Here is a 23,089-nt window from a genome sequence, read left to right on the forward strand (position 1 = left end):
CATTCGGAGAGAGCCAGCAAGGACAGTTTACACATTTAAAGAGGAGAGATTCTGGAAGAAGTAGATCAGAAGGGATTGGGAAGGACGGGGTCTTCAAAATAATGACTGGATGGTAAAAATAACAACTAACAGTGCCAAGACTTACTGAGTACTTCTATATGCTAGCCACTATGCCTAATGCCCTACATATATCATTTCATCCTCATAGCAAACCTATAAGGTAAGGATTATGCTCTTATAATTTTGTGGGTGAGGAAATGGAATCTTAGAGAGGTTAACTAACTCATCTCAAATCACTCTAATAATTTCAGGTGTCAGGATGTGGATCCAATGCACCTGATTCCAATGTGGGCTTCTTTTCCACTGTACCTAGTATCGGTGGCAGGGAGTAGTAGATTAATTTCTAGTGGTATATATCAGAGTGGTAGAACTGGTAGGCTAAAAGGGAAATGAAGTTAATGATTTACAATTCGAGTTAAAAAAAAAAGGAAACCAATAATTAATACAGGTGCTAAAGAGAACTTTTGTACCAGAGGCCAAACAGTTTACCTTCATAAAGATTTTATCTTTGGGGGCACCTGGGTGGCTCAGTCGGTTAAACATCTGACTCTTGATTTTGGCTCAGGTCATGATCTCAGGGTCTTGAGATCAAGCTCAGCAATGGGCTCTGCACTGGGCATGGAGCCTGCTTGAGATTCTCTCTCTCTCTCTCTCCCCCTCAGCTCTGCCCGCCCCTCCCCCTGGCCCCCAGCTCTCTAAAATTAAAAAAAAAAATTATCTTTTGTATACAGTATGCTCAAGATTTAATTTCAGAAGAGTCACTAAACACAAGAAAAAAATTTAAGTTCTCAAATTAAGGGAATACTTAAATTATGTAATAGAATATTATGCAGCCATGAAAAAATAGTTTTGAAACATTTTTAATAACTTGGAAAATCACTTAGGCTATAATAGGGGGTAATTATAAGGCTATCATTGAGAAATAGGGGGATATAAATTATGAGGTTAATGGAAAATAGCAAAAAATAAAAAAGGATGGATGAAACATGTTAAAATCATAGATGTAATTATACTTAGGAGGACAACAAGTGATTTAATTTTCTTTATATTTTTTCCCATATATTTCAAATTTACTATAATGGACGCATACTATTTTTAGAATCAGGAAAAAAGTAGTAACTAGCAACAACAAATTTAATTTCCTTTCATGGATGACATGTTCCTTCTTCCTCATTTTCCTTCTGTTCAGTTTTCAACCCAGTATTTCAGGTAGAAATGGGCATACTTACTCATATTTCTATAAGTTTGATGATCCTTGCATAGGTGGCACTATTATGCAGAAAAGCACTGGGCTAATAACTTGTTTCTCAAAGGAACTTAGGATCATGGCTAAGCACACAGGCTTTGAAGTCACACAGAACCGAGCTGGAATTCCTTTCTTGTAATTTACTTATTGTGTGACCTGAGGCAAGTTTCTTAACCTCTCTCAGGTTAATTTTCTAATATGCAAAAAGTATTTATGATATTTTCCTTACAGAGGGTTGTTATTATAATTTAATAAGCTAACACATACACATGACACAAAGAACTCAATAAAAGGTAGTTAGTATTTGAGAAGTGCCGTATTCTCTATGTTACACAAACTAGGATCATATTTTTGTTCAAAACAGGCTAAAAATATCCTCAAAAGTGAAGTGGCAGTACTATGTATGTTCCTGCACTACATCCTAAAGGGATCTGCATGGTTAAAATCTCTCTACAATTGAAATCCATTTCCTTCATTGTGCTTGCTATATTTTGTTATTATTTCATTTGCTTATTTTTTGTATCTCACACAAAACTAAGCTCCATGACTAAGTGTGTTAGTTAATCTCATATATCCAGAGCCTAGTATAATACACAGGTATGGCTGGTCCTCAATAAACATTTGTCAAACAGATAAAACTTCATATTCTCCCAATGGCAAATCCTGTACCTCTGTGTCTCAAAATATATTTCGCAACACTTAAGTACTGGAAAAAGTAAACTAAAGGTGAAAAGCATTTCCAATCTACCACAGTACCACTCTGCTACCACTTCCTTTCCTCCTTACTCATGCAGCTAAGCCTAGAAAGAGAGGCCTAATTCCATCAGGAGTCAACATGAGCTCTCCAATCAGGACACAGTAACAATGTACTGTGTGGCACTCTTTCTCAATTTCACACTTCAGAAAAGTGGCCATTCTAAATAGTAACTTATAACATTCTCAGAATTGCTAGTATGTACTGAAGAGTAAGGTACCACTTCCTAAGGATACAAAAAAAAAAAAAAATTCACATAATTAAAAGCAAAACTAAACACTAAGTCCTCATTTCTCATATGAAAAATATGGGTCATAATCTCTCTCCAACAGGATTATCGTGAGGATTAATGGAGATGGAGCATGTAAAGCACTTAACAAAATACTAACCACTAAATAGACAGTGATTATTATTAAAACACAATCCTGAAGTGAACCTCATTCAGAGGTATATCCTCTTGTGTGAATTTTTTTTTTTTAAGATTTATTTGAGAGAGAGAGAGAGAGAGAGAGAGAGAGAAAGCGTGAGCATAGGGAGAGGGGCAGAGGGAGAGAGTCTTTAAGAAGACTCCTGACTGAGCACAGAGCCTGAGGTGGGGCATGATCTCATGATCCTGAGATCATGACCTGAGCTGAAACCAAGAGTCGGATGCTTAACTGACTGAGCCACCCAGGCGTCCCTGAATTAATTTTTGAATATCAAAATTGCTTAGTAACTTGAGTCTCATATTAAGATTTCATTGTATTGCCTTCATTTTAACTTTTATTTGAAATCTTTTTATAATTGCATTTTAATTTAATATCTACAATTTTATAATTTGAATTGAATTTTCCTTTTTTTAATTAAAGTTATGAAAAATCAAACTAAATCAGGTTATTAACAAATATTCTTTAAAAAATGATATATTTTACCTGGCCATTTCCAAGCAGAGATATATCTTTTCCTATTAGAAAATAGGATCCAAAAAAGAAAATAAAGGCATGACTGAAACCCAGGATGGTCCAATAAAGAAATGTTTTAATGCTTAGTTGACGGTTTTTACTAATGTCTCTGTATATTTAAAAAAAAAAGAAGAGAAAAAAGAGCATATTAGGATTCATATTTATTACCTACTATTACAATTTGATAGTTAAAAAACAAGATGGATATTTTATTTAAAATTGCTTGAAAATATTAGCAGAAAGAATAAACCTGAATTTATAAGTCACTGTTTATAATAATATACATCTGTGGAACAGCTTACAGTTCACTTAATGTATTTAAATACCTTTTCTCATTTAAGAAAGGAACATAATATAGGCATAATAATTCAGTTTAGGTGTGAAAAGTTGATCTATTTGTATTATATTCTGTTGTAAACATTCAGTCACTCTGCTAAGACTGTCTCTTTTTAGTAGAGTCATTTGAGTTCAGCACTGAGGCTCCTAATCAATTTCATATCCATCAACAGCTATTATGGGAAGAACAGCCTGTGCTAATCTTAGGTCAAGCCCAGTCCTAGGTATCCTGGGAAATCAAGGTGAGTTATTGCCATTTCTGGATGACTGAATACCTTTATAAGAGTGGACATCTGGTTAATGAGGGAACCATAAGCTAGCTGGTCCTGAGGAATAATTCCACAACTCTGTGATTACTTGTTTGGTTCTGAAGAAGCAGGGATAACCCAGAAGATCTGGAATGGGAATTAATGTCCTCAACCTCTCATTTTTACATTGATTATGACTCATTAATTTGTCAATGCTAGAACATGAACTAATTTTTTAGAAATTCTAGAGACAACCAATTACTGAATAACTTCTTTTGTGCACGTAAGATGGAATATTACTGGTTTTCAACAGTAAATGGAAATTACACAATTGCCCAATGCATTCCTATTATGAAAGTGTTCATTCCTAAAAACACTAGAAAAGTTATTCAAATTTTTTCTTTGATGTTCAACAATTATAAGCCATAAACTAAAGTACTTGCCTTAGTAAAGTATTAATCACCAAGACACTACCTAATATATTTGCTTATTTATAAGGTGCTTTCAAAAATTGGTAACTAGGTAATACATTATTTTCAATCAAAAGTGTTTCAGACATTTAATACTGGAAAATACTTACCGATAGAGGGTGGGCTTGCTCTGCAATACATGAGGATCTATATGCTGTTCCAATAGACTATATATCAGAATAGGTAGGGAAGTAAAACAAATATTGTATAAAGTCAGGTACACGCTGTCATATAGCGTCTAGAAAGAGAAATTGGTAGGAATTTTGAGATTCTAAACTATGTATTACTGTTATGTATATGATCACAAAGAAGTATATTAAAAATAAGCATTAGAATTATATAGCTTTTTCCAATTCACACAAATATCAATTTTAATAATTCCAATTTGCTTCTTACATAGACATAAACATATAATATCCAGATTTATATTCTTGTGGGAATTGGAACATTTTGTTATGTCAAGTGATCCATATTTATAGTGACTTGGATCTACATTTCAAGATTCTTCACAATTTGGTTACTGTGATGTAATTTTACACAATTCTCCTACATGCATCCTAGTCTTTATATTATTCCTTTGATATGCTACACAAATAGTTTTGCTTTTATGTCTCTGTCTTCCTATCTAAGTCCTACATTTCCTTTAAGGCATGTTCCAATGCCCAAGCAGATATTTGGAATTTAGAGTTACAGGTTGTAAACAGAAGTGAAAACAGTGATTAAGGATAGAGACAACCCATGAAAAACCTAATATAAACTATTATTTCTTTTTTTTTGTTTTTAGATTTTATTTATTTATTTGAGAGAGCGAGAGGCAGCAGGGGGAGGGGCAGAGGGAGAGGGAGAGGGAGAAGCAGACTCCCCTCTGAGCCGGGAGCCCGACATAGGGCTCGATCTCAGGACCCTGGGATCATGACTGGAGCTGAAGATAGATGCTTAATCGACTGAGCCACCCAGGTGCCCAAGCTCTTATTATTTCAATTAATTAGAACAAAAGTCTTGATCAATTAGAGATGTATAGTGTGGTATGTGAAAAGGATGCTCAATTAGCCAAAAGCTGTAAGTCCTAGTATGGTATAGTTATTAACTTAGCTATGTGATCTTGGGCAAGTTACTTAATTTCTGTGGATTTCAATTTCATTTTCTATAAAATAAGACAGAGTAGATCAGGAAAGGCAAATATGTGACACGTGTACAACCACGGACCCACATGTGCTCATTATAGCTTACTACTAACCAATTACAGGGTTTTCTCTCTGAGCCTATAGCTTTAGAACCTTTCTGAATGTAGCATTCCTGGTGGTCTCTATCCATTATTTAGAATTAGCTTCTGAGATAAAGCTTATATGTCATTACTGGACACAGTCACTAAGCTTTCTTCCCAATCCAAAAAAATTCTATCAAAAAATAAATGAGGTAATCTCCCTAGTAGTTACCCTGATATGGCTTGATACAGAGTTTACAGAAATATTAAATGTAAGTTGAAAAAAGTTACCCAAATTATCTCATAAGCTGTTTAAGAGTTAGTATCCTTTTTTTTTTTTTTTAGAAAGCATCCAGAATTGAATATATTTTGGTATTAACATTCATTTCAACTTGAAAATTAGAATAAATATTGTCAATGTTATACTGATCAAATACACTAATTAGGCAAGTTTTGTCTATTTATCTGAAGGAATAGGAAAAATGTAAAAAAATCCCTCCAACTATCTATCAAAAACTGAATACACATATCTTATTCTAAAAGGATAAATCAAAAGCTTCTATTTACTTACTTGTTGAGAAAACAAACAGTAGAACTGATATAAAAATTGGGGTGTGATAAAGCACACGTTCTGAAAAACAAGATTAAATGGAAATAATGAAAATATTTGGGTCTGAAAGAGAAATGAGTTCTAAAAATGGCTATTAAAGAGCCAGAAACACAATCCCAGTTGATATGGTAAGTAGAAGATCTGCTCATAAGAACTTGTCCCATTATTTAACAATGTCTAAAAGAATTCTAAGCAGGACCACAAATGTCAGAATGAAAACACCTTGGACTCTTATTGCTAAGCAATGCCATAATTTTGAATTTACAACCTTCCAGCTATTATTCAATACTTTTCATATATAATACAATAAGTATAGTTTATTAAACTTTAGGCTACAATAGCTTTAAAATAAAAAATATTTAAAACAATAAATGGAACTAGGAAAACATCTTTCCATTTCAATATACTTATATCACAGCAAAAGCTAATAAGGTAGAGAAGAACTGCCACCATCATTTATTAGCAATATGCAATCTACCTGTGTTCTTTCATTGGCTTATAGCTATTATTTATAGAATATATGCAATATAAGATATTCTGGTGTACTAAATGTCTTGGTACTCAGGAGCTCCTAACATGGGTTCCACTGAAAGTTCACCTCCCCCAAAAGGGTTAAGAGATAAAACAGTATTTCAACATAGTTTTCTTGTAATCCTATGTATTTTTACTTTATGCATTTAAAGCCCCTTTAATAAGTAGTTTATACATCTCACTAGACTACCAAAAGGTCATTCATGGAACAAAAAAGATGAAGAACCTCTGCTTGAAACCACTGTATTGGACTTAAATTAAAACTTATTACTGGTTCAGGACAAAATAACATGAAAGAAATAAAATTAATTACATCTAATTTGCATAGGATAAAATGTATCAATTTTAAGTGTGAATTTTGATGCTGACAAATGTATATACCCATGTAACCACCCCCACAATCAAATCAGAGAACTTCTCTATCATGCAAAGTTCTCTTATATCCCTTTCCAGTTGGTGCTATCATCTGAACCCTCGGCCTCAGGCAACCACTGATTTGCTTTCTGTCGGTAAACATTAGATTTATGACAAAAATCTTGATATATTCCATAAACTTATTTTTACCTATAGAAACAATTTTTAAAAGAATAATTTGAATGGTAACCGCATATCTTAAATTGAAACCTATATTACTATGTCAGTAAACAATTGTAAAATATCTCCATGAAACTCACCTTATAAAAAAAATACTGTACAAGGGTAGCTATTCTAATATAATAAAAATGACCATGAACAAAAAGCAATTTGGAGAGGAATTTAAATCTAGCTATTGCATAGTCACTGTTTCTTGCAGCTTGTCTTCCTTCTTTACCCATGATTCCTATAATAAAGAAGACAAAACAGCAAGTTCATTGATAACTGTTAAGTGTGATTTTCATAATTTATCTGCAATATCTTAATTATCTATAGCAGCTGAACCTGGACTTAAGATCACTATACCCTAATATATAGCAAATAGTAGATTCCCAAAAAGTTGTTCGACTTAAATCAAATAGGTAATTAATACAAAGCTACAATATATATACCAGGCATGTAACATCAAGTTTCAAAGACTCAGGATATAATAAAATACAATTAATATAAAAATAATATTCAAAGTTCAGGATCTAATAACATCAAGTTTTACACTAATAGACACAAAGTACTAGTTAATAGATTTCTAATGGAGAGAAGTGCTATAAAACAGCTTTAACTTTGTTATTTCCAGTGAACATAAAAAATATCCAAATTGAATGATTTGAAGCTAGCAAAAATGAGCATGTTTAATGGTTTTAAAACTTTCACACACAAGTCAAACAAAATGTGCTCTTTATTTATTGAACTTATTTAAAAAGGAACCCATGATTTTGTTCATTATTGGATTCAACAGGCAAGAAATATTTCAATAAATATAACTGGAACAAACATTATAGAGCAAACAAAAAGACTTACAAAAATTGTATGTAAGGTTTGCTAAAAATTCTTACATCATTAATAGTGAGAAAAGCTATCACACTCATAACTTTTTATCTTTCCACAACTGTACCTAAAAAGTTACACATGAAATAGCAATTCACCATATTTAAATGTCTATGTGCACACTTTGAACAAATGCCAAGTATATATATATTTTAAATGTTTAATGTGACAATATTGCTCCCTACTTGTTTCTTATCTAATTGAGATGGGACAAAATGTGCTTTTTAAAAGTGTACAATATCACTTGAAATTAGTACATAATTTTATCTGATAAATATGACTACATTTTTAAGGTTACAGTAATCTTTTAGGTTTCAAAAGAGTTATTGCCAAGTTTGTTTTTTTCAATCTGGAAACAGCTTTGAAAAATCATTTTTCAAAATTATAATTTTTATTTCTGTCATAAAAGGATTAAAATTTTCCAAAATGTATAGATAAAGATAATTACATTTATAACACCTAGAGAAGACCACTATTTTTGGTCTGTATCATTTTAGAATTTTTCCTTCTGCACTTGTTGGTGTGTGTTTAATATATATACAAACAAGTGTACAAAATGAGATTGTTTTATAATCTGCTATTGTCATTTAATACATTATGGATATTGCTTATAACGTGTTTTTGTCAACATATTTATTTATTTTCTCAAAAAAAAAATTCCTGGATGCATAATTGCCAGGTCAATAGGCACACATTTAAAATTCTGTTATACATAATAATGCAGGGTATACCAATTTACACTCCCACTACTATTGTATACAAGGATTTGTTAATTCTATACTTTTGCCAATTCCAGGTTTATCATTTTTTGTAATTTTTGCCAATCTCATAGGCAATTTTACTTGTGTTTTTTGATTAGTGAGACTGAACACTTTTTTCATGCATTTAGTATTCATTTTGTGACAACTGATGACTTACATCCTTCCACATATTTTACCAAAGTGTTTTTCTTATACTCCTTAACTTGTTAAGACCTCACATACTAGAAATATTAAGACTTTGTCATCTATTTTGCAAATGTTCTTTATTAGTTTCATGTTTAAAATTTGCATTTGGGGGTATTTACTTCTGCCACACATACTGATCTCTTCCTTTACTTCCTTGCTTTCTTTTATATTTTTACTAAAAAGATCCTTCCATACCTCAAATTACAAGATTACTCATTAAATCTTTTCTTCTACTACTTTTTGTGGTCTTTAAATTTTTTTTTAAGATTTATTTATTTATTTGAGAGAGAGAAAGAGAGAGCACGTGAGCAGAGGAGGGGCAGAAGGAGAGAAAGAGAATCCCAGGCAGATTCCTTGCTGAGCACGAATGCAGGGCTTGGGGCTCAATCTCACAGAGCCTGAGATCATGACCTGAGCCGAAACCAAGAGTCGGATGCTCAACTGACTGAGCCACCCAGGCGCCCCTCTTTAAAGTTTTCTAAATCTTTAATCCATATAGAATTTGTTTAGCTATATGCAATGGAAAGGAATCCAACTTCTTTTTTTCCCTGAATAACCAAACCAGTTACATATATTTTTTTATCAAATAATGTCTCCCTACTTATTTGAAACATCTCCTTTGTTATGAACTAAATTTCCAGATGTTTTGAATCTATTCTGTTCACTGGTCTGTTACCATACTAGAATCAAACTGTTATACTGTAGCTTTTTATGCTTTAATGTATGGTATAGGAAATCATCATCAAATTGTTATGGAGATTTATGGGAAACGACAGTATACAAGTTAGAAAGAAAATTTAGTTATCATAATGAAGAGTTAAATTAGCCCAGAGTAAGGAATTGATCTGAGAGCTACACTGGAAATATTAGACCTGAGAACTACTTCACAGGACATTATAGAGGTGATTCCAGAACAGTGATTAGCCTCTTTTCTAACTCTAAAACTTTATCTACTTCATTAAAAAGCCTTCATACTTTTTACCTTTGCATCTGTATTTGTATAATAAAGTTATTTAGGAAAACAGGTCAGAATATGGTTTAAATATAAAATGACTGATAAACATAATAAAATGATATTAGTAATCTAAATCCAACAAAAATTTTAGGCAAAAATTGAAAAGAAATAAATTAGAATAAAAGTTATTAAGTTAGAAAATTATTTGAAATTTTATATTTATTATTATAGTTTAGTATAATTTCTTGTTTCTAAAATTGTCATTAGAATGAGTTGCAGAATCTTTAGACTGAAAAATAGAGTAAATAATAATAACACTCTAAAACAAAAAATTGAAACCATGAGGAGGACTATGTAAACCACAAATTTAGAGTTTAAAAATGATAAAGTAATGTGAGAAAGTACTTTAAAAGGTACAAAATGGCAAGTAAAAATAAAATTACTTTATTATGAAGGAGAACTGGCAAAGATAAAATTCACTAACATGGTATTTATTTCCTTGAAAATTTGTAATTAAAGTATCCTAGGGATGCCTGGGTGGCTCAGCCAGTTAAGCGTCTGCCTTTGGCTCAGGTCATGATCCCATGGCCCTGGGATCAAGTCCCGCATCCGGCTCATTGCTCAGGGAGCCTGCTTCTCCCTCTGCCTGCCACTCCCCCTGTTTGTGCTCTCAATCTCTCTCTCACAAATAAATAAGTAAATAAAATATCTTAAAAAAAAAATCCTAAATATTGGGCTTAAGTATAATGGCCTTCTGAGGGGGATACACTGATATATTACTACATTGCATTCATATATTTGATATTGCACTTTCATCCACAAAAGTAAAATTCAAAATCACTAAATAATTATACCAACTTTAAAAATTCAGGAAAAAAATTAATCACCTATGCCGACATGTGCTTCTTGTATCATGCTTACATCATTAGCACCATCACCAACAGCCAATGTTATAGGTTTCTCAGGTGAGATTTTTATCAGTCTTATTACCTGAAAGATATACAATTAGTTATTTATTATAAAATTTCAATTTTCTTATATTATATAGTCATTTATCTGAAACGACTGTTATAAGAACAGTTGAATAATGAAAAAAATTAATTTTGTATTAGACAATAATATGCACTGGGGTTCATTTTCTGAGATGTTAGGACTGCCTTTCAAAAATGTCATAGCAAAAGAGAATATTATCTTTGGATTTTATGATGGGAAGCAAGACTCTTAAATACAGCTTAAATGTGTAAAAAGCTCAATAATAATTGTGTTAGAAAATAATTACACATAAACTTTGTCAGGCAAAATTTTCTCTTAGGAAATTATTCTTTTTGTTTAAAGTAGAGGAAAGATAATTATTTTCTCTTGTCATAAAATTTAAGAAATTTTAAAAAGCAACCAAGATTAAATTCAATAAAATCAAAAGAAAGGTTTCTTTGGAATTCTTGAACATACTTAAAGAACCTAGGTATTAGCTCTGTTTGGTCTCCAGTTTTAGTCTCCACAGACTGGGGTACATGAATTATAACAATATAGGCATTTTAACAAAATCCCATTAAGCCAAAAAAATGTTGATGTCTAATTTATTAGACCCATATGAGAAACAAGCAGTGTGCAGATGTGGATTTCAAAGGATATTTGTGAAAGATACAGTATAAGACCCAAATTTTAAATCAAGAGTTATAAAAAATATCTGTATAGGCTTTCACTTGAAGCACAGCTGAAATTTAAATATTTTTTGTGTATAGCTTTAAATCACAAGAACTGACTTTTCAACTTTTTACTAAAGTTTCATCACTTAATAGCCACTTTTAACAAAGAGAATGCAGGAGTAAGCAGAGAACCACCTGAAGTGGAAGAACTGAAGTCTAACAGTCTTTCTCACAGCTAAATAACTTATGAAACTACAGTTATCACAGTTCAATTTGTGTCTCAGCAAAATCACAAACTGATACCCATCAAAGACTTTGTAGGTCATTATGAATAGTTGAAACTAATATTCACTCTGAAAATTCCAAAGGTCTAATGCACTTGGTTAACATTCAAAATGTGAGAAGTGACTTAGTAACATTCATATACTACATATTACCAAATAGGACTAGATAAGGCATTAGCCTTAAAGAATACCTTTACTTTTTTTTTTTTTTAAGTAGGCTCCATACCCAGCGTGGAGCCCAATGTGGGGCTTGAACTCATGACCCTGAGATCAAGACCCGAGCAGAGATCAAGAGTCAGATGCCCAACTGACTGAGCCACCCAGGAACCCCCAAGAATACTTTTAGATCTAAATATCTTTCTGGAATGTTTTGTAACACAAACATACCTTTGCTTTTTGCAGTGGTGCCATACGACAGCACAATACAGCTGAACAATTTCTGCAAACTTCCATAAATAGTTTTTCATGCTCCCTGAGTGCAAGAGACAGGCTGGTCCCATCCACCACCAGCCCGTGCTGAATCACATGATCCTCTTTAATTCTAAGAGAAAATAATTATACCCTCTGTTAGATACATTGAAGCCACATTATTTATAGTCATTTAGTAAATAAAAAATTCTTACAAAAAGATGGACCATTTACCCATAGGCTTTATTGTTACAAAACTGATATGCCAGGGAAGAAACTAAGTTATGATTACCTGAAAGCTGAAATTAGGCAGAACTGAGAGTGACTGATATGAGTAAAACAGATGATACTCAGTTTTACAATGAATTGATACAGATATAGTAACTGATTTTCTAAAATGTGAATTATAACACATAATCAGAGGATACTTTCCCTAATTTTAGTATGAAAAATCTTATAAAAATAAAAACACTATTAGTTATACATTTAGTAAATCCTAATTCTAAAAAATTAAATGCAATCAACAATGTTCAGGAAAATTCATGAGCTAGATTCACCATGTGAGCAGGAAGGAATGAAGGAATCAAAATTGTCTTTTGATATTAACCCCTTCTATGTAACACCAGATATTACTATGGTGGAACATGGATAACACCTCTCTGTGGGCATATGCTATATGAGTACCACTCAAAGTATGATCTGATTACTGACAGCTGGGAAAATTGTTGCCAGGAAGAGACAAAAAGCTTGCATCAGTATGTGAATCAACTACAATACTGGGCACACTATTTTGTTCAACTGTTTCTCCCCATTCTCCCTTAGTAATAAGACTTCCGTGATAAAAGAAGCAGTGTCTAGATTTATATTCTGCTGCAAACTCCTTTATATAATTGAAGGCCAGCACTCAAAGTAGCACTGTGCTACATCCATAAAGTAAATACTATAGTTCACCACTGGGTTAACAGTATAGCAGACTGCTACTGAGAAATATCCCTTTTTTTTTTAACTTGGTGTCTTGTTTTTTAAATTTTCATTGAATTTCAATTTATTTAAATTGAATTTATTTAAATTTATTTACATTTTATTTAAATTCAATTTATTTAAATTCAATTAATTCATTGTATTATTAGTTTCAGAGGCAGAAGTTTGTGATTCATCAGTCTTATATAATACCCAGTGCTCATAACATTGCAAGCCCTCCTTAATGTCCATCACCCAGTTACCCCATCCCTCCACCTCCCTCCCCTCCAGCAACCCTCAGTTTGTTTCCTATGCTTAAGAGTCTCTTATAAGTTTGCCTCCTTCTCTGATTTTGTCTTGTTTTATTTTTTCCTCTCTTCCCCTATGATCCTCTGTTTTGTTTCTTAAATTCCACATATGAGTGAGATCATATGATGTATTTCTCTGATTGGCTTATTTCACTTAGCATAATACCCTCTAGTTCCATCCACGTCATTGCAAATGGCAAGATTTTATTCTTTTGATGACTGAGTAGTATTCCATTGCATATACCACATCTTTATCCATTCATCTGTCGATGGACATATCCCTCCATTTTTATTCCATTTTTCCCAGCTTTGTTGAGATACAGTTGACATTTAACATTATTTAAGGCATGCAACGTGACGATTTGTTACACATATATATTGCAAAATGATTACCACAATTAGGTTAGTTAACACCTCCATCCCCTCATGTAATTACCGTTTTTTTGGTGTGGTGATAAATTTAAGACCTACTCTATTAACAATTTTTAAATATATAATAGAGTACTGTTAATTATAGTTATCATGCTGTACATTAGAATCCCAGAACTTATTCATTTTATATATAAGCTAAAGGTTTGTACCTTTTGACCATCATCTCTCCATTTCCCCATACTCTGGCCTCAGACACCACCATTCTACTCTGTTTCTATGAGTTCAGCTTTTTTAGATTCCACCTGTATGTATTTGTCTTTCTTGGTCTAACTTATTTCACTTAGCATACTGCCCTCAAGGTCCATCCATGTTGTCACAAAAAAAATTTCCTTCTTTTATAGCTGAATAATATTCCTGTGTTTACTTACACACACACACACACACACACACACACACACACACACACACACTTTTCTTTATCCATTCATCGAAAAACAGATACTTAGGTTGTTTCCATTCTTGGCTACTGTGAATACTGCTGCAATGAACATGGTGGGGGGTGCAAATATCTCTTTGAGGTAGTGACTGCATTTTCATTGGATATATATCCAGAGGTGGGACTGCTGGAGCACACAGTTCTATCTGTAGTTTTTTGAGAAACCTCCATATTGTTTACCATAGTGGCTATACCCTCCTTTTTAAAAAAAAATTTTATTGTTATGTTAATCACCATACATCAGTTTTTGATATAGTGTTCCATGATTCATTGTTTGTGTATAACACCCAGTGCTCCATGCAGAACGTGCCCTCTTTAATACGCATCACAGGCTAACCCATCCTCCCATCCCCCTCCCCTTCTAGAACCCTCAGTTTGTTTTTCAGAGTCCATCGTCTCTCATGGTTCGTCTCCTGCTCTGATTTCACCCCCTTCATTCTTCCCCTCCTATCTTCTTTTTTTTTTTTTTAACATATAATGTATTATTTGTTTCAGAGGTACAGATCTGTGATTCAATAGCCTTGCACAATTCACAGCGCTCACCATAGCACATACACTCCCCAATGTCTATCACCCAGCCACCCCATCCCTCCCACCCCCCACCACTCCAGCAACCCTCAGTTTGTTTCCTGAGATTAAGAATTCCTCATTATCAGTGAGGTCATATGATACATGTCTTTCTGACTGACTTATTTCGCTATACCCTCCATTTTTAAATCAAAAGTGAGAACACTATCAAATGAGCAACAAGCTATAAAAACTAAACATGTATCAACAGATTTTAGTCTTATAAAAAATCTTTTATCAGCTAAAATGATGTCTTTCACAGTATGCCTTATCACTATTGTGTTGCACTGTAACTAATAAGTGGTCAACAATTATCTTTTACAATGTAAAATTTTAAAGAATGTATTTTTCTGTTATTAATTGCCTAGTATCTGAAAGCAACACCACATTGACTGTTTTTCCTACCTACTGGCCAATCTTTACTTAGCAACCTGTGCTCCCTCCAATGCGTTCAGTCTAAGCACTGCCTGAGCAGAAGTCTCAGAAGAAGGGGGTAGCAAGCAGCCAAGAGTGGGAGAGATCAGATCAGTTTTCCTCTGGAACCTTCCCAAGGCACTCTATTAGGTTTTCTCTGGACAGGCTTTATAAGTCACCATATTACCTCACTAACCATGAGATATTTATGAACGATGGGAAAGCATCTCACAGTTCTGGCAAATAGTAGGCAGCATCTGTTCATCTCTGTGGCTTCATGTCTCAATACTTCCCATACCCTCTTTTCCATCTCTTGTATTCTCTGGCCATACTCAACTACCATCACCTCTCTCTCAGCTCTGGAAATTTGCATATGTTGCCCCTAATGCTTTTTCGTGTTACTCTCTGACCAGTTAACATTTCTTTTTTTTTTTTTTTTAGTGTTATTATAGAATTTATTTCATTAATTTTCATGGTCTCTCCTTTTTTTTTTAAATTTTTTTATTGTTATGTTAATCCCCATACATTACATCATTAGTTTTAGATATAGTGTTCCATGATTCATTGTTTGTGCATAACACCCAGTGCTCCATGTAGAACGTGCCCTCCTCAATACCCATCACCAGGCTAACCCATCCTCCCACCCCCCTCCCCTCTAGAACCCTCAGTTTGTTTTTCAGAGTCCATCCTCTCTCATGGTTCGTCTACCCCTCCGATTTCCCCCCCTTCTTCTTCCCCTCCTGCTACATTCTTTTTTTTTTCTTTCTTAACATATATTGCATTATTTGTTTCAGAGGTACAGTCTGACCAGTTAACATTTCTTTTGGGAAACAACAGTCTTGAGTTTTTCCACAGAGCTCTGTCGTCTAGGCTAAGCTTCCCTCTTCTATCCACCCACAGCTTTCTGTTCTTGCCTGTTACAATCCAGTTGTGATAGGTCTAGGACAGTATATCCACTTGTTTTTCCTATACACTGTAAGTATTCTGAGAGTAAACAATACGCCTTATATGACTCTGTATTCCAAATTCTAGATAGCAGACCATCAATACATGTTTGTGAAGGAACGGGTATATAAACTAAAACTCTCAAAGGTATGGAATTTTTTGTTCTACCCAAGATTTTTAGAACAGACGTTTCCTGGAAGCCTGTAAATCAAAATCCTATCGACTTCTCTGGTTATTTCAGGAAATATATTCTACCAAAAAGATGGTATATCTAAAAATATAATATAAACTTCATATAGCAAGCCTAAAAAAAGACTGTAGTCTTTACTTTATAATATAGCTTTTGTACAAAAAGGGGAAAAAACAATATCCATAATCTTAACAGACTCACTAAAAGCACATATATAGAAGACTTAAAGAAAACATTCTAAAATACAATAATTATCTTTAGATGGCTGTATTATTATGTTATGTTCCATCATATCTTTTTTTTTTAATTTTACTTTATTTTATTATGTTATGTTAGTCACCATACATCATTAGTTTTTGATGTAGTGATCCACGATTCATTGTTTTCATATAACACCCAGTGCTCCATGCAGTACGTGCCCTCCTTAATACCCATCACCGGGCTAACCCATCCTCCCACCCTCCTCCCCTCTAAAACCCTTAGTTTGTTTCTCAGAGTCCATAGTCTCTCATGATTCGTCTCTCCCTCCGATTCCCACCCCCCTTCATTTTTCCCTTCCTTCTCCTAATGTCCTCCATGCTATTCCTTGTGTTCCACAAATAAGTGAAACCATATGATAACTGACTTTCTCTGCTTGACTTATTTCACTTAGCATAATCTCCTCCAGTCCCATCCATGTTGATGTAAAAGTTGGGTATTCATCCTTTCTGATGGCTGAGTAATATTTCATTGTATGGACCACATCTTCTTTATCCATTCATCTGTTGAAGGGCATCTCGGCTCTTTCCACAGTTTGGCTATTGCGGACATTGCTGCTATGAATACTGGGGTGCATATGGCCCTTCTTCTCACTACATCTGTGTCTTTGGGGTAAATACCCAGTAGTGCAATTGCTGGATCATAGGGTAGCTTTATTTTTAATTTTTTGAGGCACCTCCACACTGTTTTCCAAAGTGGCTGAACCAATTTGCATTCACACCAACACTGTAAGACGGTTCCCCTTTCTCCACAACCTCTCCAACATTTGCTGTTTCTTGCTTTGTCAATTTTTGCCATTCTAACTGGTGTAAGGTGGTATCTCAGTGTGGTTTTGATTTGAATTTCCCTGATGGCTAATGATGATGAACATTTTTTCATGTGTCAGTTAGCCATTTGTATGTCTTCTTTGGAGAAGTTTCTGTTCATGTCTTCTGCCCATTTTTTGACTGGATTATTTGTTTTTTGGGTGTTGAGTTTGAGGAGTTCTTTATAGATCTTGGATACCAGCCCTTTATCTGTAGGGTCATTTGTAAATATCTTCTCCCATTCTGTGGGTTGCCTCTTTGTTTTGTTGACTGTCTCCTTTGCCATGCAGAAGATTATTATCTTGATGAAGTCCCAAAAGTTCATTTTTGCTTTTGTTTCACTAGCCTTTGGAGATATTTCTTGAAAGAAGCTGCTGTGGCCGATGTTAAAGAGGTTACTGCCTATGTTCTCCTCTAGGATTTTGATGGATTCCTGTCTCACATTGAGGTCTTTCATCCATTTTGAGTTTATCTTTGTGTATGGTATTAGAGAATGGTCAAGTTTCATTCTTCTGTATATAGATGTCCAATTTTCCCAGCACCACTTTATTGAAGAGACTGTCTTTTTTCCATTGCATATTTTTTCCTGCTTTGTCGAAGATTATTTGACCATAGAGTTGAGGGTCCATATCTGGGCTCTCTATTCTGTTCCATTGGTCTATATGTCTGTTTGCACCAGTACCATGCTGTCTTGGTGATCACTGCTTTGTAATAAAGCTTGAAATTGGGTAACGTAATACCACAGCATTTTTCTCTTTCAACATTTCCTTGGCGATTCGGGGTCTTTTTTGATTCCATACAAACTTTAGGATTGTTTGTTCCAGCACTTTGAAAAATATCATTAGAATTTTGATCGGGATGGCGTTGAAGGTATAGATTGCTTTGGGCAGCATAGACATTTTAACAATGTTTATTCCTCCGATCCATGAGAATGGAATGTTTTTCCATCTTTTTGTGTCTTCTTCAATTTCTTTCATGAGTGTTCTGTAGTTCCTAGAGTATAGATCCTTTACCTCTTTGGTTAGGTTTATTCCGAGGTATCTTCTTCTTTATCATTTTCAGTATTTTTTAAATGGACACTTATTACTTTTAAAATCAGGATTAATATCTTAGAAAGCATATATAAAGTAAATGATTCTGAGCAATTAATTTCTATGTTTTAGGGAGTTCTTGTTGACATTATGGTACTTAAATGTTTAAGCAGCCACAATGGTGGTGTCACTACTCCCAAGCTGTAGTATAATTACCTAGATCAACCCCGTTTTTGAATTCAAACAAAGAACCTTCTGAGAGTTGTACTGTCTCTTTAAAACATTCCTTAAATAAGTTTTCCTTTGATGAAATTGAGTTTAGTACCACATCAGTGCCTGCATATCAAATGTGAATAAAGCTCCGAAAATACACTGATAACTGTGGCACAGTCTTTTCACATTTGTTTTTCTGTATTAGCATCACAAGACCACAAATGACAGGTACCTGTAGGAGACCTAAGATACCTACATATAAGCAACACTGATGCTTAACTGAAGCAATCCTAATTTAATGTGAAAAATCAGAATGTTGGGGCACCTGGGTGGCTCAGTTGTTAAGCGTCTGCCTTCGGCTCAGGTCATGATCCCAGGGTCCTGGGATCGAGCCCCACATCAGGCTCCCTGCTCAGCGGGAAGCCTGCTTCTCCCTCTCCCACTCCCCCTGCTTGTGCTCTCTCTCTCTTTCTCTGTGTCTCTCTCTAATAAATAAATAAAATCTTAAAAAAAAAAAAATTTAAAAAAAGTCAGAATGTTAAAGGGAGCTCCTAAATAAAGTTGATCTGACTACAAAAAACAGACTTAGAAAAAAAGAAAATGAATTTAGAATATAAATACTTGGGTAATTATCTTTGAACAATAAAATGCAGATTAATTTTCCAGTTTAGTCATATAAACTAGATCAGGATTTGGCAAGTGTTTTCTGTAAAGAGACAGAAGTAAATATTTCAATTTTTGGTTTTGTGAGCCAAGATATTAAAAGAGAGGAAACAGATTTTGACAAAAATTTTTATTGACTAAGTAAAAAAATGTAATAATACTAATTGAACACAATTTTTTAAATAACATAAATCTACCAAAGAGAAGAATGGAAATCTTTTCTTTGGGGGCAGGAGGATAATATTTGGTTAATTGGGGTTTAAAGTTAATGCTCCCTATCATCAAAATCAATTGCAAATGTCTACCTCTTAATGATGATCTATAACGAGATTTTACATTTTAACACAATAGAAATATCTTTAATGAGATTTTATATTTTTGAATGTCTTTTCAAACAGGTAGTATATTAAAGTGTCACTATTGTGTAAGACCGCTGAATCACAGACCTGTACCTCTGAAACAAATAATACATTATATGTTAAAAAAAAGAAAAGATAGTAGGAAGGGAAAAATGAAGGGAGGGAAATCAGAGGGGGAGACGAATCATGAGAGACTATGGACTCTGAGAAACAAACTGAGGGTTTTAGAGGGGAGGGGGGTTGGGGGGATGGGTTAACCTGGTGATGGGTATTAAAGAGGGCATGTACTGAATGGAGCACTGGGTGTTATACGCAAACAATGAATCATGGAACACTACATCAAAAACTAATGATGTAATGTATGGTGATTAACATAATAAAATAAAATTAAAAGAAGTGTCACTGATTAATAAATACAATACCATCTAATTCGATAATAAAATAATCAATACTCCACTGTGCATTAAAAGTATGATATTAAAAGTCCATTTTTCTTTTGTTTGGACATGATGGATAAATACTGATAATAAAAATACAGTAAAATATCATAGGGCAATATGGGTGGCACTCAAAACACTACTGATTTAGAATGGTGTCACTGTAAGCTGCAGTAAATCAAGCAGCAGTGAGAAATTATAAAAGTGCTTCATAAGGTCTCTGTCACAACTATCCAACCAGGCTATCGTAGTGTAAAATCTTTAACTGATGATATGTAAATGAACTAATGTGCCTGTGTTTCAATAGAACTTTACTTACAGATGTTTAAATGTGAATTTTGTAAGTTTCACATCACAAAATATTACTCTTCTTTAGATTCTTTCTCTTCCATTAAACAATGTAAAAATTATTTTGAGCTCATGGGCTATAAAAAACAGGCAATGGGCCATCTTTGACCCATGAGCCATAGTTTGCTGACCCTTGAATCATGAGATAATTACATTCTTACCTTCTGGCAAGCTGCCTCAATTGTTCAGCACATTCGCCGTCTGATTTCTGGTTTATAAGTTCAAGGATATTCATGGTTCTGTGAAAATGTCCACATGATAAACTCACACTAACAGCTGTTTCATGTTTATCACCAGTTAGTACCCATACTTTGATACCAGCCATTCTCAATGCTTCGATAGTTTCTCGAACTCTATCTTGTAGCCTGAAAATAAAAGAAACAACATTAGCAGTAGAGAATACATCCTTGACCATTTTAAATATAAACCAGATAGTACATGTAAGGTAAATTCTAGACTCCCTGACTAAAAATGTTATAGTATAGTGATATAACTGATTTTTTCCCCATTAGGGAAGAAACAGGAATAATCAAATTAGTGATCACCTGGTTAACATAACATCTATAACTTTGTATCTTAAGAATTTATCTTCAAAGTTGATTTTTATAGAATCAAACTAAATATATGGTCTTCATAAACTATTTTATTTAGAAAGTCTTAAATTTGAAATTAGAAGATTTTCCTCTTTTTTCATAAGAAAAATTTTCATATCAGTAGTTTAAAAATCAAATTATGGACAATAAAGGATGATGTAATTTCAGGTGAGTCTCAGAAATCTCATGAGGCCAAATGAAAGGTAAATGAAAACCTAAATTTTAAAAAATACAAACACTCTTAGAGACAGGTGGTGGGGAACAAAGACTAAATGGACCTCAAGGAATTCACAAACTAATGAGAAGAAAGTCTTTAAAGAAATAATTATAATGTACTGCCACAAAAACAACATAGAACTATCTACAAAACATGAATACTTCACAAAGAAGAGAATTTTTAATCCTATTAGTGGTAAGGAAAGGTCTTACTGGAGTGGGGGTACTAACTGAGCTATACTTTGTAAAGACATTAACAAATGGATAAAGGAAAAATTATCCAGGCAGAAGGCACAGCCTTGCCAAAGAACAAAGGCACAAAATAGAATAGTTTTAACTATAGTTGTTCAGAGAACTACATACAGCTTGGTACTGCTGAAGCAGAAAGTGGAAGCAGGCAGTGGTGGGAAATGAGGCTGGAGAATTAAGCAGGTGTTTAAAGCCTTTGTATGGCACACAGAGGAGTATTCTAAAAATTCAAGCCTATAGGCACAACTGTACCTAGCAGAATTCTTTCATCTATTTAAGATATCTGGCTAGAGTAAAAATTGTATATACTGATTGGGAAAAATTAAGGCTTTAACTCTCTATTTTGATTTAAAATACATTATTATAGGATGTTAATAAATGGAATTTATGTCATAAATTAGAAACACTTGGCTAAGAAAATTCTTACACAAGAAAAAGGATATTGCCTGTTTGATGCTTACCTGTCTTCCACTGCTGTAGCTCCAAGTAATATCAGGTCTTTCTCTATGAACTGGAAGACAGCTGCCAATTTCTCTTCCCGTTGTTGCAACGCAGTCCTGGCTTCAAACAGACGTCTGTCTATTTCCTCATACTCTTTAGATGTCAACTGTTTATAGGCCATACACAGAGTTCTCAGCCCTTTCTAAAACAGAAAAATTAAAGACAAAAATTGAACAAAAATAACTAATGGGAAATCAAGAAGTCACTGAAATAAATTGAGGATGCCTTACCAAAAATCAATCACAAAATTTAAAAAGTACTATCATTTAGTAATAGGAAATAAATGAAGTGTCACAAAGCCCTCATGACCTGAGTTATGGGACGCATATTATCATAGCTCTTTTAATTTCTGATGCGTTCTTAAAAGTTGCTCAAAATAATTAAAGTTTTTAAGTTGTAGCATATTAAAGCCTAGACAGGATCATAAAGATTATCTCACTGTGGTTTTAAAACTGTTTTACCTGGAAAGCCAGAAAGTTCCATAGGGGTAACTTCAGGACTGTCAAGAGAGAGGCAGCCCCAGGTTCTACTCTTGTTTTAACACTTACAAATCTACTTTATATACTTTGTAAGAAAATTTTTTAAGCAAAGGGGACCATAATTTCCTGAGAGTTTATGGTATGATGAATTTACAGTTCAAATAATGAAGTCAAATAAACAATACTTTCTATAGTCACCAAATGATTTTAAACTGTATCATTATATAACTTCACTGGTGAAATGGAATTACACAACACTTAGGAATATATATTTGATTATCTGATTCTCCTGGGCATAAATTTTTCTTAGGTGCTACTATTTGAAAATTGGTGTCTACATCTAAGAGCTATACAAGTTCCTTCTCTTGCTGTACATTCTCCTCAGAAAAACCCAAAATAAATATATTTTTTAAATGTTTTATTTATTTATTTGACAGAGAGAGAGACAGCGAGAGAGGGACACAAGCAGGGGGAGTGGGAGAGGGAGAAGCAGGCTTCCCGCTGAGCAAGGAGCCTGATGCGGGGCTCGATCCCAGGACCCTGGGATCATGACCTGAGCCGAAGGCAGACGCTTAACGACTGAGCC

At 33.8% G+C, this 23,089-nt stretch overlaps 1 protein-coding gene across 6 annotated transcripts in view; it reads right to left on the reverse strand.

The window, feature by feature from the left end:
• Positions 1–23,089, reverse strand: part of ATP11B (ATPase phospholipid transporting 11B (putative)) — a 122,398-nt gene that overhangs the window by 33,029 nt on the left and 66,280 nt on the right. For all 6 annotated transcript variants that reach the window (XM_032407109.1, XM_032407106.1, XM_032407110.1 and 3 more), the window contains exons 18-25: positions 21,985–22,166; positions 20,627–20,830; positions 12,078–12,231; positions 10,648–10,750; positions 7,075–7,220; positions 5,831–5,890; positions 4,166–4,293; positions 2,972–3,110 (exon numbers count right to left, since the gene is read on the reverse strand). In XM_032407109.1, coding sequence (XP_032263000.1) covers positions 2,972–3,110; positions 4,166–4,293; positions 5,831–5,890; positions 7,075–7,220; positions 10,648–10,750; positions 12,078–12,231; positions 20,627–20,830; positions 21,985–22,166 — 1,116 coding nt within the window. The remainder of the gene's footprint in view (positions 1–2,971; positions 3,111–4,165; positions 4,294–5,830; positions 5,891–7,074; positions 7,221–10,647; positions 10,751–12,077; positions 12,232–20,626; positions 20,831–21,984; positions 22,167–23,089) is intronic.

This window comes from Phoca vitulina, unplaced genomic scaffold (genome assembly GCF_004348235.1).
Source record: "Phoca vitulina isolate PV1807 unplaced genomic scaffold, GSC_HSeal_1.0 scaffold8, whole genome shotgun sequence".
NCBI classification, from domain to species: Eukaryota; Metazoa; Chordata; class Mammalia; order Carnivora; family Phocidae; genus Phoca; species Phoca vitulina.